This window comes from Dasypus novemcinctus, chromosome 21 (assembly GCF_030445035.2).
Source record: "Dasypus novemcinctus isolate mDasNov1 chromosome 21, mDasNov1.1.hap2, whole genome shotgun sequence".
Taxonomy (NCBI): Eukaryota; Metazoa; Chordata; class Mammalia; order Cingulata; family Dasypodidae; genus Dasypus; species Dasypus novemcinctus.
The window spans coordinates 14450102-14468116 of record NC_080693.1 but is presented as its reverse complement, the minus strand read 5'-3'; the positions used below and the strand labels follow the sequence as shown (position 1 = coordinate 14468116).

Sequence of the window (18015 nt, the reverse complement as noted above, 5' to 3'; positions counted from 1 at the left end):
AGAACACAGCTTGGCCCTGACTGCGTGCCTGGCCCGGAGGTGGCCTGTCCTACACGTGGCCATGAATTTGGACACTGACCTCAGGAGGTGGGTGCCCATTTGATAGAGAGGGGAGGGGACACACCAAGGGAGTGGAGGAGTGGGGATGTGAACCAGGCTTGCGGTTTCACAGGGCCAACCTCCAGGGGACCCCCCGGGGCTCCCCCAGATTCCCCGCGGCCTCCCTGCAGCTTTGGGGAGGGCTCTGCACAGACAAGGGGGACTCAGTCGGCACGTGGCTGGGGGGAGGAGCTAGGCGAGGAGTCTGGCAGGAGGGGAGGAAGGGGGAGCTGCGGCCCGAGGGGCCGGCAGGGCTGGGGTGGGCTCGGCAGGAGAGACGGGGCCATCGGACTGGGGCCGGTCGTCCAGGGGGCGGGGCAGGAGGAGGGAGGCCAAGGCCTTGCAAGGCTGGGTGGGTACAGGGTTAGGGCTGGGAGTGGGGTGAGCCAGGGGCAGACTGTCCTTTCCCCCTTCCCTGAACGGGGCGGGGGCGGGGCCATGCCGGGGGCGGGGCCATGTCCCGAGGGCCGTGTGGGGCGGGGCCACTGGGGGCGGGGCCATGTCCCGAGGGCCGTGTGGGGCGGGACCACTGGGGGCGGGGGCACTGGGGGCGGGGCCATTGGGGGCGGGGCCACTGGGGGCGGGGCCATGTCCCGAGGGCCGTGTGGGGCGGGGCCACTGGGGGCGGGGCCACTGGGGGCGCGCTCACCCGCGTTCGGCTCCGCACAAACAGGTCCAGCACGTCCTGCCGTACCTGGTCGTGGTTCTTGTCCAGGAACTTGTGCACCTGAGAAAAGGAGACGCGGGGAACTCACGCAGGACCTCCCGCGTCCCACGCAGCCTGGCGGGCGGGGTAGGGGCCAATCCCGCCCCCGCCCACGTCGCCTGCTCTCCCCTCCCTTCGTCCTTCTCTCCGTCCCGCGGGAGGGTCTGAGGCTCACAGCCCGGCCCCGGGCACCCCGGCTCTGCCCCTTCTGGGCCTCCGTCTCGCTGCCTGTTCCGGGAAGGACTGGGCCCTCCCCCCTCGGGCCCCCGCCACCCTCTCCCCACTCCTGGAGGGGGTGGGTGATTAGCCACGACCTGCCTGGGTCTCGGCTCCTGTCCTCACTCTCCTGTGCCCATTCTACAGAGACGGAAAACAAGTCCCAGATAGAGACCCGGCCTGGGACACCTCCAGGGCGAGGAGGTGCTTCCCGTAATAGTGATGTGGTGACCACGGTGTAACACCACCGCTAAGGGCCAGTCTGTATCATACTCACTCCAGGCCCTGTCATGATCCCCATTTTCGAGGTGGGGAAACTGAGGCTCAGAGAAGGTAAGCAGCTCGCCCAAGGTCACACAGCTCAGACATGGCAGGGCCAGAACTGGAACCCGGGACTGAGCGTCTGGAGCCCACATGGGGCCTCTAGGGCTCCAACAGATGGGGAGGGGCAGGGGGCTGCCGTCCTGGGAGGCCACGCCGGCTGTCTCTTGGGTCTCACCTGGTAGGTGACCTTTCCCGCATAGTGCTTGATGGTGAACTCGGGCAGCGGCATCTTGGGTTTGGAGTAGAGCGGGTTGGCGCTGTGGTGGTAGTGGCACTTCTGCAGGAACGTGTGATCTGTGGCCTGGGGGCAGGCAGGGGTCAGTGAAGGGAGGCAGGGACCTGGGCGCTTGGGGGAAACGCCCTGTTCCTGGCCGGGTGGCAAATCTCCCAGCCCTGACTGGTTCCCAGCAGGCCCCAGGAAAGAACAAACTCACAGCTCCCAGGGTCTGCCTACTGCTCTGGGGTGGGAGTGGGGGTGGGGAGGGAAGGTGAGGCACCTGAGGCCTAAGTGGACCCCTGCAGACAGGCATGGCTGCCTCAGCTCCCAGCTGCCTCCCCCCCAGCCCAGCTGCCTTTGCCCGCTCCAGTCCCACGACCCATACATGTGTACTTTGCTTTCCAATCTCAAGGTCACCTCCTCCAGGAAGCTCTCTCTGACTTGCCAGGCTCATGTGGCCCCTCCTCTGGAGTCTCCCAAACCCCCATCCAGCCGGTCAGTGGCAAACCCCGCCCCCAGGCCAGATCAGAGAGGAACGGAGGACGCCTTGCGGGGTGAGGGCGCAGGCTCAGGGACGCACCTGGGGAAAGCAGCACTGGTCGTCGAGGATGCGCAGGATGCCGTAGGGCTTGAGCGCGAGGAGGTTGATGCACGGCTGGTTGTCGGCAAAGGCCACCTCCTGCCAGGCAATCTGCTCCCGGGCGTACTCCTCCTGCGGGCGGCGGGCGCAGGGGCCCTGGCTCCTTGCCCTGCCCGGGGCCTGCACCCCCTATCTCCCCCTCGCCAGACACACGGGGGCTGAATCCTTCTGGAGGGGCCTGGCCAGGGACCCCCCTGCTTGCACACCTCCCAGAACAGGGAGCTCCCTGCCTAGCAGACTCCATGAACCATCTCGGGGGCCCCCGCTGCCCCTCCCACCCGCGACAGCCCTGCAGAGGGCGAGAAGGCCCCCCCGGGGGGGCTCCGCTCTGAGCTCAGCGCCCCTCACGCTCCCTTCCAGGTCGGGCCTCCTCACTGCCTTCCCTCTGCCCTGGAGGGCCTCTTCCCCGTTCCCCTGCTGACAAGGTGGGATCTGTCCCGCAAGGGGCCAGGGCTGCCTGGTCTGTCTCCGCGGAGCCCCGCAGGGCCTCTTGGGCAGGCGAGGCCAGGACGGGAGAGCGCGGGGCTCTGCGCACCTGCTCCTCCTGGAAGACAATCTTGTTGAACAGGTACTGGAGGTTCTCGTTTGCGTAGTTGATGCAGAGCTGCTCGAAGCTGTTGAAGCTCAGGTCCTGCCAGGGGGGTGGCGAGGGTTAGCAGCCCACCTGTGCCAGCCCCTGGCCTTGCCCATCTCCTCCAGCCCAGGCCGGAGCCCTTCCTGTCTTCTGCCCACAGCCCCCTGCCCGGAACCCTCCGTGGCTCCCGCTGTGCACAGGGTAGAGCCCGCCGCTCAGGGTCCCGACAGAGGCAGTAGCTAAAGGCACGGGCTCTGGAGCCTTCTGCCTGGGTTCAGATCCCAACTCTGCCACGTTTAAGCTGTGTGATCTAGGGCAACCGCACTGTGCCTCAGTTTCCCTATCTGTAGAATGGGTTGTTGTGAGGACGCAGTGAATTAATAAGCAGAGAGGGCTGAGGGCCGTCCCTGGCACAGAGGAAGTGCTCCATAAGCGTTTGCTCTCACTTCCGTTAGGATCCTGCCTGGTCCCCCACCATTTCCCCCACTTGTGGGGAGCACAGCAGTCACCGTCCCCCACCTCCCCTGACCCCAGACCCCGCCAGGCCTTTGCAGATGCTGTTCCTCCACCTGGAATGCCCTTACTGATCCTTAAGCAATTAGCTCAGGGCTCTTTCCTCTTCTTCCAGGAAGCCTCCCTCCGCTGGCTGCCCCTCCCCTGGGGGCTACGCTGCCTTAGCTCTGACCCCACACGGGCTTGTCGGCGTCGGTGTCCCACCCCACCCGGCCTCCCTGGCTGTGCTGAGGCTGGGCCCGGGTCTGCACCCGCATTTGGAGGGCGCGTGAGTGAGGAAGGGGATCCAGGAAGAGACCCTGAGCCTGCGCGGGGCGGCGGGTCCTGGAGACAAGCAGGGAACCCCTTCCTTCCCGGCCGTGGGGCCCCCACCTCGAAGCCGTAGATGTCCAGGATGGCTATGGACAGCGTGTCCTGCCGCGGGGACACCAGCGAGTTGACCCTGGCGATGAGCCAGCCGAAGAGCAGCGCGTACAGGACCTTGGCGATGGCATCCCTGCGGCGGAAGTGGGGCGGTGGGCGGGGCGCATCGGGGGCGAGGGCGGGGCGGGCACGGGGGCGGCCCGGGTGGGGGCCCGGGGTCTGGCAGCACGGGGCGCGGCTCACCTGGCATCCACGGCGCTCTCCACGGTCAGGGGCGTGAAGATCTTCTCTCGCATGGTCTCCTGAGAAGGGGCATGGGCCCTGAGCTGCGCGCTCGCCCGCCTCGCCTTCAGGTAGTCCCAGGGAATTGGGCGGATGCACAGGAAAGGGACACCCGCGCCTCCCTTCTGCCTGGCTGCTTGGGGGGTGTGTGTGTGTGTTGGGAGGCTCCTGGTCTAACGGGGGAAGCAGGCATAAGCAGGCCTGACAACAGAAGATCAGCCCTGGGAAGGGAGGGGAGGGCCTGGGGGTTGTGAGTCCAGAGGAGATCATGGAAGGCTTCCTGGAGGAGGGGGTGGCTGAGTTGGGCCTTGGCATGTGAGTAGAGGTGAAAAGGGGAAGAGCGTTCCGGCAGAGGGAACAGCCTCTGCGAAGGCCTGGGGGTATGGGAACCTGATGCTCTGGGGCTCGAGGTTCCTTCCCCAGAGGCCTGCAGAGGGCCCCACTCGGTCGACAGGAGAGTGCGCTGGGGCGCAGGCAGCGGAGCCCAGATCCCAGGGGGAAGCTCTGCCCGAGTCCTGGTGCGCAGACTCACCGTCACTTTGAAGGTGAGAGCCTTCTGCAGTCCCTCGGGGGAGATCTGCAGCAGCTCTGCCACCGCCTGGATCTCCCGGGCGCTCACCACCGAGGCCGCCTCCTGCGCGTCCGTCTAGGGGACACAGGCAGGGCGTGGCTGTTTTAAAAGTTGTGTCGGGAAGGGCATTCCGTGTTCACGGATCGGAAGATAAAGATGGTTAAGATGTTAACGCTACCCAAACTGATCAGCGTGTTACCGGCATAGGCACAGGCAGATTGACCAATGGAACCAAACTGAGAACTCAGAAAGTGACCCTCACATCCACAGTCCAGTGATCCTTGACAAAGCTGTCAAGCCCACCCAGCTGGGACAGAACAGTCCATTCAACAAATGGTGCTGGGAGAACTGGACAGCCACGTCCAAAAAGAAGAAAGAAGACCTCTACCTCACACCTTATACAAAAATTAACTCAAAATGGATCAAGGATTTAAATATAAGAACAGCAACCATAAAACGCCTAGAAGAAAATGTAGGAAAACATCTTCAGGATCTTGTGGTAGGCAGTAGTTTCTCAAACCTTATGTCCAAAGCATGAGCAACAAACGAAAAAATAGATAAATGGAACCTCCTCAAAATTCAACACTTTTATATCTCGAAGGACTTTGTCAAAAGGGTGAAAAGGCAGCCGACTCAATGGGAGAAAATGTTTGGTAATCATGTATCTGATAAGGGTTTAATGTCCATGATATATAAGGCGATCATACAACTCAGCAATAAAAAGACAAAGTATCAGATTTAAAAATGGGCAAAAGACTAGAAAAGACAACTGTCCAAAGAAGAAACACAAACGGCTAAGAAACACATGAAAAAATTTCAACATCACTAGCAGTTAGGGAAATGCAAATCAAAACTGTTATACAAAGATATCATTTCACACCTATTAGACTGGCACTATTAAAAAGTCAGAAAACTGTAAATGCTGAAGAGGACGTGGAGAGATAGGAACACTTATTCACTGCTGGTGGGAATGCAGAATGGTACAGCCACCGTGAAGGACTGTTTGGCAGTTCCTAAGGAAACTGAATATGGACCTGCCATGTGACCCAGCAACGCCACTACTAGGTACATCCCCAGAAGAACTGAGAGCAGTGACACGAGCAGACATCTGCACACCAATGTTCATAGTGGCATTATTCGCCATCGCCAAAAGTTGGAAACAACCCAGGTGTCCATCAACTGATGCATGGATAAACAAACCATGGTGCATTCGCACAATGGAATATTACGCAGCAGGAAGAAGAAATGAAGCCTGAAGCATATGACAACATGGATGAACCTGGAGGACATTATGTTGAGTGAAGCAAGACAGACACAAAAGGACAAATGCTGTATGCTTGTGCTACTATAAACCAAATACATTATGTGAAATGTGAATATGAGTAGAATTGCATATATAAGACCACTTTTTTTGAAGCTGAACAAATGTAAGTTAATACCATACAATGTTAATATCAGACAAAAAAAAAACATTACTAAGTGAACGAGATCAGAAACAGAGTACTCCGTATTATATGATTCCATTTATATAAAATGTAAATCTAAGTCAATTCATAAAGATGAAAAATTACTAGTAATGTAGGTCCGAGGAAGAAATGCTAAGGGGTTTGGAGTCTTTTCTTTTTTGAAGTAATGAAATTGTTCTAAAATTTTTGAGGTGATGAATGTACAACAAGGTGATTATATTAAAAACCATTGATTACACACTTTGAATAGAATAGCCAGAAACAGCAGCTATGTCCAGTGAGGGAAGCATAGAGAGATTGAGAGGTGAGGAATTTTCTTGTTTGTCTGTTTTATTATTATTATTATTGAAATAATGAAAATGCTGTAATAATGATTGAAGTGATGAATGCACAATTACGTGATTATAGCAAATACCATTGATTGTACACCTTGGAGGAATTGTATGCTTTACTAATACGTATCAATAAATTCTTTTTTTTTTTAAAGATTTATTTATTTATTTAATTCCCCCCTCCCCCGGTTGTCTGTTTTCTGTGTCTTTTTGCTGCGTCTTGTTTCTTTGTCCGCTTCTGTTGTCGTCAGCGGCACGGGAAGTGTGGGCGGCGCCATTCCTGGGCAGGCTGCTCTTTCTTTCACGCTGGGCGGCTCTCCTTACGGGGTGCACTACTTGCGCGTGGGGCTCCCCTACGCAGGGGACAGCCCTGCGTGGCACGGCACTCCTTGCGCGCATCAGCGCTGCGCATGGCCAGCTCCACACGGGTCAAGGACGCCCGGGGTTTGAACCGCGGACCTCCCATGTGGTAGACGGACGCCCTAACCACTGGGCCAAGTCCATTTCCCCCAATAAAATTGATTTTTAAGAAAGTTGTGTTGTGGTAACATACAGAGACCATGAAACATGCCTTTTCGCCTTTTTAAGCCTACATTCCACAGCATTAATTACACTCACAGCAGAGTGCGCCCCTCACCACCACCCGTCACCACAACTTTCCCATCACCCCAACATGAACTCTGCACCCACTAAGCAATAACGCCCCATCCTCCCTCCCCTCCCCCAGCCCTGGTCCCCTCCGGCCTCCTGTCTCTATTAATTTACATACTTAATTCACATAAGCAGAGTCATACATTGTCTGTCCCTCTCTGTCTGGCTTGTTCCGCTCCACACGGTGTCCTCAAGTTCCGTCCCTGATGCAGCACGTACGAGACCTCCATCCCGTTTTAGGACAGAGCAACACTCCACGGTGTGTCTCGACCCCGTTTTGTGTGTCCATTCATCTGCAAAGGGACCCTAGGGCTGTCTTCAACCTTCTGGCAATTCTGAACGCTGCTACTGTGAACGCTGGTGTGCAAGTATCTGTGTGAGTCCCTGCTTGCAATTCTTTTGAGTCTTTACTTGTAATTCTACATTTAACTTTTTGAGGAATCACCAACCTGTTTTCCAAAGCAGGTATACTCTTTTACATCCCCACCGGCAATGCACAAAGGTTCTAATTAACAGGGCATTTTAAAAATTAGGTAAGCTGAGTTTTAAGTTCATAGATACATAAACAGAAAAAGTCAGAGTAGCCAGGAAAATTCTGAATAAGAAGATGAGTAAAGGCTACCTTACTAGATATTAAAACATATCGTGGGAGGAGCAGATGTAGCTCAAGTCGTTGAGCACCTGCTTCCCACGTACAGGGTCCTAAGTTTGATCCTTGGTACTTCCTAAAAACACACAAACAAAAATAAATTTAAAAAAATGAAAAAACCAACTCTCACTGAGGAACGGATGCAGCTCAGTGGTTGAGCACCTGCTTCCCATGCATGAGGTCCTGGGTTCAATCCTGGGTACCTCCTAAACAAACAAACAAACAAAAAACCACATTGTGGATAGAAATAAAAACAAGATGATGCAACAAAAAGAAACACAGATTCCCAGTGCTGCTAATAAGGATAGAAGCAGTCACAGAGGAGCACACAGCAAATGGACACAGAGAGCAGACAACTCGGGGGTGCGAGGGGGGAGGGAAGAGGAGAGAAATAAAAATAAATCTTTAAAAAAACAACAACAAATTGAAGGAAAAAAAACACATGACCATCTTGATTGATGCAGAAAAGGCATTGGACAAACTCCAACATACTTTTTTGATAAAAATACTTCAAAAGATAGGAATAGAAGGAAAATTCCTCAATATGATAAAAGGCATATATGAAAAACCCAGGGAAGAGGATTTGACTCAACAGATAGAGCTTCTGCCTACTATATAGGAGGTCCAGGGTTCAAACCCAGGGCCTCCTGATGCATGTGATAAGCTGGCCCACGCACAGTGCTGATGCACGCAAGGAGTGCCGTGCCATGGAGGGGTGTCCCCCGCATAGGGGAGCCCCACGCACAAGGAGTGCATCCCTGAAGGAGAGCCACCTCATGCAAAAAAAGTGCAGCCTGCCCAGGAGTGGCACCACACACATGGAGAGCTGATGCAGCAAGATGATGCAACAAAGAGACACAGATTCCCAGTGCCGTTGGCAGGAATGCAAGTGGACACAGAAGAACACACAGCAAATGGACACAGAGAGCAGACAACTGGGGGGAGCAGAAGGAAGGGGAGAGAAATTCAAAAAATAAAATAAATTAAAAAAAAGAAAAACCCATAGGAAGCACAGTACTCAATGGGGAAAGGCTGAACGCTTTTCCTCTAAGATCGGGAACAAGACAAGGATGCCCACTGTCAGCATTGCTATTCAACAGTGTGCTAGAAGTTCTAGCTAGAGCAATAACACAAGAAAAAAAAAAAGGCACCCAAATAGGAAAAAAAGTAAAACACCATTTGCAAATGACATGATTTTATATTTAGGAATCTCTGAAATGTCTGCAACAAAGCTACTTGAGCTAATAAACAAGTTCAGCAAAGTGGCAGGATACCAGATCAACATGCAAAAATCAGTAATGTTTCTGTATATTAGTATTGAACAATCTGAGGAGGAAATCAGGGGGAAAATTTCCACTTATGAGAGCAACAAAAAGACTAAAAAAACTAGAAATCAATTTAACCAAAGAAATTCAGGACCTATATGCAGAAAACTACAAAGCAATGCTATAAGAAATCAACAAAGACCTAAAAACAAATGGAAAGACATGCTGTGTTCATGGACTGGAAGAATAAATATAGTGAAGATGTCAACCCCACCCAAACTGATTTATAGATTCAATGCAATACCAATCAAAATCCCAACTGCTTACTTTACGGAATTACAAAAGGCAGTTACCAATTTCATTTGAAAGGGAAAGTGCACCCAAATAGCCAAAAGCAGTTTAAAAAGAAGAACGATGTGGAAGGAATTTCACTGCCTGAACTTGAAACATATTCCAAAGCTACAGTGATCAGAATAGCATGTTATTGGCATAAAGAAAGACACTTTTGTCAGTGGCATAGAACCGCCAACTAGTTTTCAACAAACCTACCAAAGCCATGTTAATGAGATAAAACAGTTTCTTCAATAAATGGCGCTGGGAACACTGGATATCCATTACCAAAAGAATGAAAGAGGGCCCGTCTCACTCCCTATCTATGACCCAAGTGATAAGGCCTTCGCCTACCACATGGGGGGGCCCGGGTTCAATCCCTGGGGACTCCTGGTAAAAAAAGAAGAAGGAAAAGTATGCCTGCACTGCGAGCCACTGCCCATGTGGCAAATCGGTGCCTGCATGGTGCGTCAAGTGCCCATGCAGTGAGCCGAGTGCCCACGTGGCGAGCCGAGTGCCCACGTGGTGAGCCGAGTGCCCACACAAGTACCAGCGCAGTGAGCTGAGTGCCTGCACAAGTGCCGTGTGGTGAGCCGAGTGCCCACGTGGCGAGCCGAGTGCCCACGTGGCGAGCCGAGTGCCCACGTGGTGAGCCGAGTGCCCACGTGGTGAGCCGAGTGCCTGCGCAGCAAGCCGAGTGCCCATGTGGTGAGCTGAGTGCCCACGTGGCGAGCCGAGTGCCCACGTGGTGAGCTGAGTGCCCACGTGGCGAGCCGAGTGCCCACACAAGTGCCAGCGCAGTGAGCCGAGTGCCTGCACAAGTGCCACGTGGTGAGCCGAGTGCCTGCGCAGCAAGCCGAGTGCCTGTGCAGTAGCCAGTGCCCCACAAGTGAGTCACGCAGCAGGGTGATGACGCAACAAAAGAGAGACGAAGGGGAAAGTCAAGGTGAAGTGCAGCAGAGACCAGGAACTGAGGTGGTACAATTGACACGGAACTTCTCTCCGTATCAGAGGTACCCAGGATCGAATCCTGGTGAATCCTAGAGGAGAAAGATGAGAAAAGAAGACAAAAAGAGAAATAGATACAGAAGATCATACAGCAAATGGACACAGCAAAAAAAAAAAACAACCAAAAAACAAAAAACAAAAAGCACAGCAGGGGAGAGGGAAAGGAAAAAAATAAAACAAGCTTAAAAGAAAAGAAAAGAAAACTAATCAAAGACTTAAATGTAATAAGCCAGGACCATAGAACTACTAGAAAAAAATGTGGGGAAACATCTTAAAGACTTGTGGTAGGTGATGGTTTCTTTGGACCTCACATCCAAAGCACCAGCAACAAAAGAAAAAATTAGATAAATGGGACCTCCTCACAAAACTTTTGCATCTCAAAGGACTTTGTCAAAAGAGTGAAAAGGCAGCCAACTCAGTGGGAGAAAATATGTGGAAATCACATATCTGATAAGGGTTTAATGTCCATATAGGGAGATGCTATAACTCAACAACAGAAAGACAACTTAATTTTTAAAATGAGCAAAAGCCTTGAATAGACATTTGCCCAAAGAAGAAATACAAATGGCAAAAAACACATAAAAAAAGTTCAATGTCACTAGCAAGTAGGGAAATGCAAATCAAAACTACAATGAGATATTGTTTCACACCTATCAGAATGGCCACTATTAAAAGGACAGAGAAGCACAAATGTTGGAGAGGGCAAGGAGATAGGAACACTTATTCGCTGTTGGTGGGAATGCAGAATGGTACAGCCAAAAGTCCTGTGGAGGACTTTTTAGCAGTTCCTAAGGAATCTGAGTGTAGACTTCCTTGCCGTGTGACCTCGCAATACCACTACTCGGTGTATACCCAGAACTGAGAGCAGTGACACACACAGACATCTGCACACTGATGTTCATGGCGACATTATTCACAATTGCTAAAAGATGGAAACAACCCAGGTTTCATCAACTGGTGAACAGAGAGATAAACTGTGGTGTATACACACAATGGAATATTATGCAGCTGTAAGAAGAAATGAAGTCGTAAAACATATGACAACACGAATGAACCTGGAAGACATGTTGAGTGAAGCAAGCCAGACACAAAAGGACAAGTACTGTGTGATTGTGCTACTATGAATTAAAGATACTAAATATGCTGTGCAATCTCATGGAATTAATAACTTGAATATGGGTTACCAGAAAATAGAGTGACGCTAGAGAATGGAAAGCTGAGGGTTAACTTGTGCAGCATTGGTAAAAAGGGTGCGTGTTAATCTTTGGAAATGATTAGAAAAGGTAAAAGCCCAGCATAATCTCTGTAAATAGCAGTCCTATTATGTGGATATGAAAGTGGTTTAAAGGGAAAGTCTAAGATTCTGTATATTACTAAAAGGAAAGCTAAAAAATATAATATGGGACTGTACAGCATACTAAAACCACATGTAAAATATGAATATGTGTAAAATTGCATATATAGGACTGTTTTTCTTTAAGAAAAGACTTTTTCTTTGAAATTGAATAAGTGTAATTTAATACTACAAGATGTTAATATCGGAACAAAAAAACGCATTATACTACGTGAAAGAAACCAGACACAATGCACTACAAATGGTGATTCCATTTATATAAAATGTAAATAAAATCAGTTTCATAAAGATGAAATTAGATTAGTGGTTATGTAGGGCTGGGGAAGGACTGCTAAGGGATGTGGAGGTTTTCTTTTTGGAGTAATGACATTGCTCCAAAATTTTTTGAGGTGGTGGATGCCTAACATTGTGATTATACTAAAAGTTATTGATTACACACATTGGATACAGCATATGGTATATAAATATATCTCAATAAAAACTGCTTAATAAATAAATAAGTAATTATATAAGAATAGCCAGAAATAACAGCTATGTATAGCAGGGGAAGCATCGGGAGATCGAGGGGTGAAGAATTTTCTTCTTTGGTTTTTTGTTTATTATTATTATCACTGAAATAATAAAATGCTCTAATGATGATTGAAGTGAAGAAGGCACAACTGTGATTACACCAAATTTTGCACACTTTTGATGAATTGTATGCTCTATTAATATGTATTAATAAAATTGATTTATTAAAAAACGTATCATGGGAAAAGAAAGAAAAAACATATCATAAAGCTACAATTATTGTGAAACCAATGTATAAATAGACTAACGAAGCACAATAGAAAGTCTGGAATTAGATGTAAAAGTACATAGGAATTTCATACATGATAAATACGTATTTTTCAAATCAAGAGAAGAGGACAACTGAATAACCAGCTGGAAAAGAACAAACTGGATCAACACCACAAAGACAAACAATCCTATTTAAAGAATGGACAAAGGACTCAAATAACATGACATTTCTCCAAAGAATACATACAAATGGTTGCCAAGCACAGGAAAAGACACTCAATATCCTTAGTTATTAGGGAAGTGCAAATTAAAACCATAGGGAGACACTGTTTCACACTTGCAAGCATGGCTATCATAAAAAAAAGAAAATAACGAGTGGTGGCAAGGCCATGGAGAAGCTGGAACGCTCATGCATGGCTCTGGGGACTGTTAAATGGTGCAGCTGTGGAAAACAGTTTGGCAGTTTCTTAAAAGTTGAGCACTGGGAAGCAAATGTGGCTCATGCCGTTGGGTGCCTGTCTTCCACACAGGAGGTCCTGGTTCAGTTCCTGGTCCCTACTAAAGAAGACGAGCAGGCGAGTGGACACAAGGAGCAGACAACGAGCAGACACAGTGAGTGGACAACGAATAGACAACAAGCAGATACAACGAGCAGACAGATGAAGGAGCCATCGGGGTGGGGAGTTAAGCATAGAATTACACATGACCCAGCAATCCCACTTCTAGGTTCATACCCCAAAGGCAGGGACTCAAACAGACACTTTTACACAAATGTTCATAGCAGCACAATTCACAATAGCTAAAAAGGGGAAACAACCCAAATGTTCAACAATGGATGAAGGAATAAACAAATGTGGGATGTCCATACAATGGAATACAATACAGCTGTGAAAAAGAATGAAGTTCTGAAGCACGTCGCCATACGGGGAACCTTGAAAACGTTAGGCTGAGGCGAAGAAGCCAGATGCAAAGATGACATCTGGTGTGATCTCATTTATATGAAATGTCCAGAATAGGCAAATCCACAGAAACAGAAAGCAGCCTGGTACTTGCCAGGAGCTGGAGAGAGAGGGAAAGGGGAGTGATAGCTGTTGGGAATGAGCTTTTATGTTGGGATGATGAAAATGTTTTCAAACTAGATAGAGGTGATGGCTGTGCAACACTGTGAATGCATTAAAAGGTACCAAATTGCTCACTTTAAAATGACTGATTTTGGGAAATGGACTTTGGCCCAGTGGTTAGGGCGTCCGTCTACCATATGGGAGGTCCGCGGTTCAAACCCCGGGCCTCCTTGATCCGTGTGGAGCTGGCCCATGCGCAGCGCTGATGCGCGCAAGGAGTGCCCTGCCACGCAGGTGTGTCCCCCGCGTAGGGGAGCCCCACGCGCAAGGAGTGCACCCATAAGGAGAGCCGCCCAGCGCGAAAAGAAAGAGCAGCCTGCCCAGGAATGGCGCCGCCCACACTTCCCGTGCCGCTGACGACAACAGAAGCGGACAAAGAAACAAGACGCAGCAAATAGACACCAAGAACAGACAACCAGGGGAGGGGGGGAAATTAAATAAATAAATAAATCTTAAAAAAAAAAAAAAATGACTGATTTTATGTTACGTAAATTTGACCTCAATAGAAAATATTTAAAAAATAAAAAAAATACAAATAAATAAATTGGATCCCTATCTCACACTTTAAACTAGGATAACTTCCTGATAAGTCAAATATCTTTTCTTTTTTTCAACTTTAGAATGTCATTAAAGTGAAGCGGACTTGGCCCAGTGGTTAGGGCGTCTGTCTACCACATGGGAGGTCCGCGGTTCAAACCCCGGGCCTCCTTGACCCGTGTGGAGCTGGCCCATGTGCAGTGCTGACGCGCGCAAGGAGTACCCTGCCAAGCAGGGGTGTCCCCACATAGGGGAGCCCCATGCGCAAGGAGTGCGCCCCGTAAGGAGAGCCGCCCAGCGTGAAAGAGAGTGCAGCCTGCCCAGGAATGGCGCCGCACACACAGAGAGCTGATGCAGCAAGATGATGCGACAAAGAGACACAGATTCCTGTGCCACTGACAACAACAGAAGCGGACAAAGAAAGAACACACAGCGAATGGACACAGAAAACAGACAGCCGGGGCGGGCAGGGGAAGGGGAGAGAAATAAATAAAATAAATCTTAAAAAAAAAAAAAACAATGTCATTAAAATCAAAGATTTTAAATGTAGAAACAAAACCATGAAAGGTTTCAAAAAAACTGTTGGAGAAGTGGTTAAAATGGGAAACGCTATGTTATATAGATGTCACCGTGATAATTTTTTTAAAGAAAAGAGCAAAACGAAAAGCCTATGGGAGAAGGCTGTTATCATTTCAGTGTCTAAAGAGGATACAAAGTCCAAAACGCAGACAAGAACACATGGATAAACGAACCGCCTAGAAATCGGCATGGCAGAAAACCAGCCCTGTAAATAGTCAAAACGTCAGTGGAAAACGGAAAGATGTATGTGCCCTGTCAGACAGAAGCGCTGCTTTCTTGAGCACGTGTAGGGAGTTCTCACTCAGCAGCGAGGAAAAGACGATCGCCCCGACGGAACCGAAGAGGCGGAACAACGAGCGTGTCTGGTGACCTGAGAGCGGACCCCGCGGCTTCGGGGCCGGGTGCGGGGCGCCCCGGCGGCCCCCGAGTCCCCTCACCTCGTACTTCTCGAAGTAGACGTTGCCCAGGTGCAGGATGGAGGCCAGGATGCGGAAGATGCCGTCCTGGTCCTCGCCGCTGAAGCCCAGCACCTCCATGGCCGCCAGCAGCCTCCGGAAGTCGTCGGCGTCGCTCTTCCCCGCGATCTCGCAGTTTCCGCCCTGGGCCGGGCCGGGGGTTGGGGTCAGGGGTCAGGGGTCAGGGGCCTGGCAGGGCACTTGGTGGGCCCGTGCCGGAGGCCTGGAGCGGGTGCTGCTGGTCCTCACCCTTGCCCCGAGCCCCTTTCTACACATGGGGAAACTGAGGCACAGAGCGGGGATCTGTAGCCCCGGAGAGGGGAGGAGGCAGGTGCCTGCCTGGCCCTGCTTTGACCCGTGCCGCTCTCTGTCCCGCCTGCTGCCTTCAATCCAAACTCGCGCTCCCCGAGCCCCGGGGTCCCCGGCCCGGCGGTCAGGACGGCGGGACCCGGCTTCTCGGCCCTGCCCGGGGCGGGGGGAGCGGGCAGGGGGCGTGGACGGGAAGTCCGGGCCAGGGGGTCGAGGTCAGCGAGGAGCAGATGAGGGTGAGGGGTGGGCGGCCAGGGCCCTGGGGTGCCCCATGCTGCTCCCAGGTGCTGGCCGTGCAGCCTGGGCCCCGCCCCTGCCGCCCTGCCCCCGTGGTCCCCCCTGCGCCCCGCGTGCCCCCCGCCGCCCGCCGCCCCCACCTGGTTCAGGTAGTAGTAGGTCTCGGCCTCCTGGAGGCTGAAGCTCTGCCGGAGCTGGGCGGGCAGCCCCGACAGCAGCTCGTAGAAGATGTGGTAGTTCCGCTCGTTTTTGGCCTGCGGGGTCACACCCCACCCAGGTGACCCCCTAGACACACAGGCCCAGGCGCGCCCCTTGGGAGGACCAGGGGGGCCCCAGCCTGGCACAGGGGCACCCCGGGAACGCGAGGGCTCCGCGCTGGGCTTTATCCTTTTTTTTCCCCTAGGATTTCTTTTGTCTGGAGAAATAAGAGAAAGTTGCCTTTCTTCTCTCGTGTGCAAGCTCACAGACACACACACACACCTGCCCGCACGGGCGCACACGGTGCCTGCCAGGTCCACCGGCCCGGCTGGCCGAGCACCTCCGACGCACCCCGGCTGTGCGCGAGTCCCTTGGACCCCCGACCTCCCGGGGAGGCAGACGCTCCGCAAGGCCCTGGGTAGATCATCGACTACGCCGGGGGGCGATGCGTGCCCCGACGGAAGTGGCGCAGGGAGGGGTGGGGGTGCGGCAGGGTGGGAGTGGGGGCTGGGCTCTCAAGTGGGGGCAGTTCCGCAGAGCGGGTGACACCCCAGGGCAGGCTCGGAGGCGGTGAGGGCTTTGGCCACGTGGGCGGCTGGGGAGAGAGTGTTCCGGGAGGCGGCTGGGTAGGTGCAAAGGCCCTGGGGTAGAAGCCTGCCTAAGGTACTTCTGGAATGCGGGGTCAGTGTGGCCGGAGGGGAGCAGGGTAGGGGCGCGGACAAGCCCGTCTGCTCGCTGGACACACAGACACACATGGATGCACAGCCCACACACAGGTGCTCGCTCACTCGCTACACGCGTCCCCAGCACCGCCAGGCGCCCGGCTCTGAGCCTTGTCCCTTCGCGCCCGGCACACGAGGGTCCCAGTGGGGGGGGGTGGCTCACCTGAAACACGATCCTGGACTTCTCCAGCAGGTACTGGGAGGTTATGGCACCAGAGATCACGCCCCTGTGGGTGGGGGGAGCACAGGTCGGCTCGAGAGGGGTGGGGGGGGCAGGGGGCAGCTGCTGTTAGCCTTTGGGCTCTGGGGGCTGGGCCGACCCCCCTGGATGGCCCCTCCACTGGCCCCTCACCCTTCCAGAAAGATCTCCATGAACTTCCCGAAGCGGCTGGAGTTGTCGTTCCGGACGGTTTTGGCGTTCCCGAAGGACTCGAGGAGGGGTGTCGCCTCCAGGATCTGGAGATGTGGGAATTGGGGATTGGGGGGGCCCTTCTGGGGTTTCCCCAGATGCAGATCTCCCCGAGGACCCCCTCGCGAGGGGTGACCGCAGATGGGCTCCCTAGCACCTCCTAATGCCCCCACTGCCTCGACTTACCCCTCCTGGGGGCTCCCCGCAAGCCCTGGGCTACCCCCTCCGGCCCCCCATCACCCCGGGGCTCCCTCCCACCTCAGCCCCCGCCCAGCAGCGGCCTTCGGGCGCCCACCACCCACTGCGCACGCGGGCACGCACACCCGAGTACCTTTATCTTCAGGAACGCCCGGGCCGGAGGAGAAGGAGAGAGAGAGACCAGAAGCGGTCACCGGCCGGCCTGGCCGCCACCAACCCCGGACCAGATCGGGGGCCCCTCTGGGCTCCTCGCGGTAGGCGGGGGAGCGCCTGACGAGGGCAGACCCGGGAGCCCAGGTGTCCAGGCGCGGGGCCCGTGGCGTGGCCGCAGGACGCGCGAGACCTGCTGGGTGGATTCCCCCCACCCCCACTGCCGCCACCGGCCTGGACTCGCGTGGGCGGCTCCTCCCAGGTTCGCCCTCGCTCCCTACAGGGTGGCCTTGAATGCAGCACCCACAGGGGTCCTTTCCAAGCCGTGCCAGGCCAGGCTCCCCGCGGGCTCCCACCGCGCTCAGGGCCAAAGCCGCAGTCCTCGCCGTGACCTTCGAGGCCCGGCACAACCCAGCCCCCCCCGGCCCCTCCCCCACCTCCCCGCTCCCTGGCTCTGCCCTCAGCCCCACGGCCCTCCCCGCAGCACCCAGACACCCAGGCCCCCTCCTGCCTCTGGGCAGCTGCGCTTGCTGTCCCTGTGCCTGGAACCGGGGCTTTCTATACCTGGGTGGCTCATGCTCCCGCTCCTTTGGGACGTTGCACACCTGTCACCTGCTCATGGAGACACCCCCCCCCGGCCATGAGCACCCATGCTTAAGTTATTGAAATGCTGAGTGGCCTGGTTTGAGTCTTTTGGGACCCCAGAAAAGTACATCCTCAGGCTAACCCATCCCCGTGGCGTCAGCCTGTTGCACGTTTA

At 53.3% G+C, this 18015-nt stretch overlaps 1 protein-coding gene across 1 annotated transcript in view; it reads right to left on the bottom strand.

The window, feature by feature from the left end:
• Positions 1–18015, bottom strand: part of MYO15A (myosin XVA) — a 67914-nt gene that overhangs the window by 38082 nt on the left and 11817 nt on the right. The window contains 11 exon segments of the mRNA XM_058283351.1: positions 749–826; positions 1521–1646; positions 2143–2274; positions 2738–2833; positions 3662–3785; positions 3896–3954; positions 4467–4580; positions 15015–15176; positions 15719–15832; positions 16662–16725; positions 16851–16954. Coding sequence (XP_058139334.1) covers positions 749–826; positions 1521–1646; positions 2143–2274; positions 2738–2833; positions 3662–3785; positions 3896–3954; positions 4467–4580; positions 15015–15176; positions 15719–15832; positions 16662–16725; positions 16851–16954 — 1173 coding nt within the window.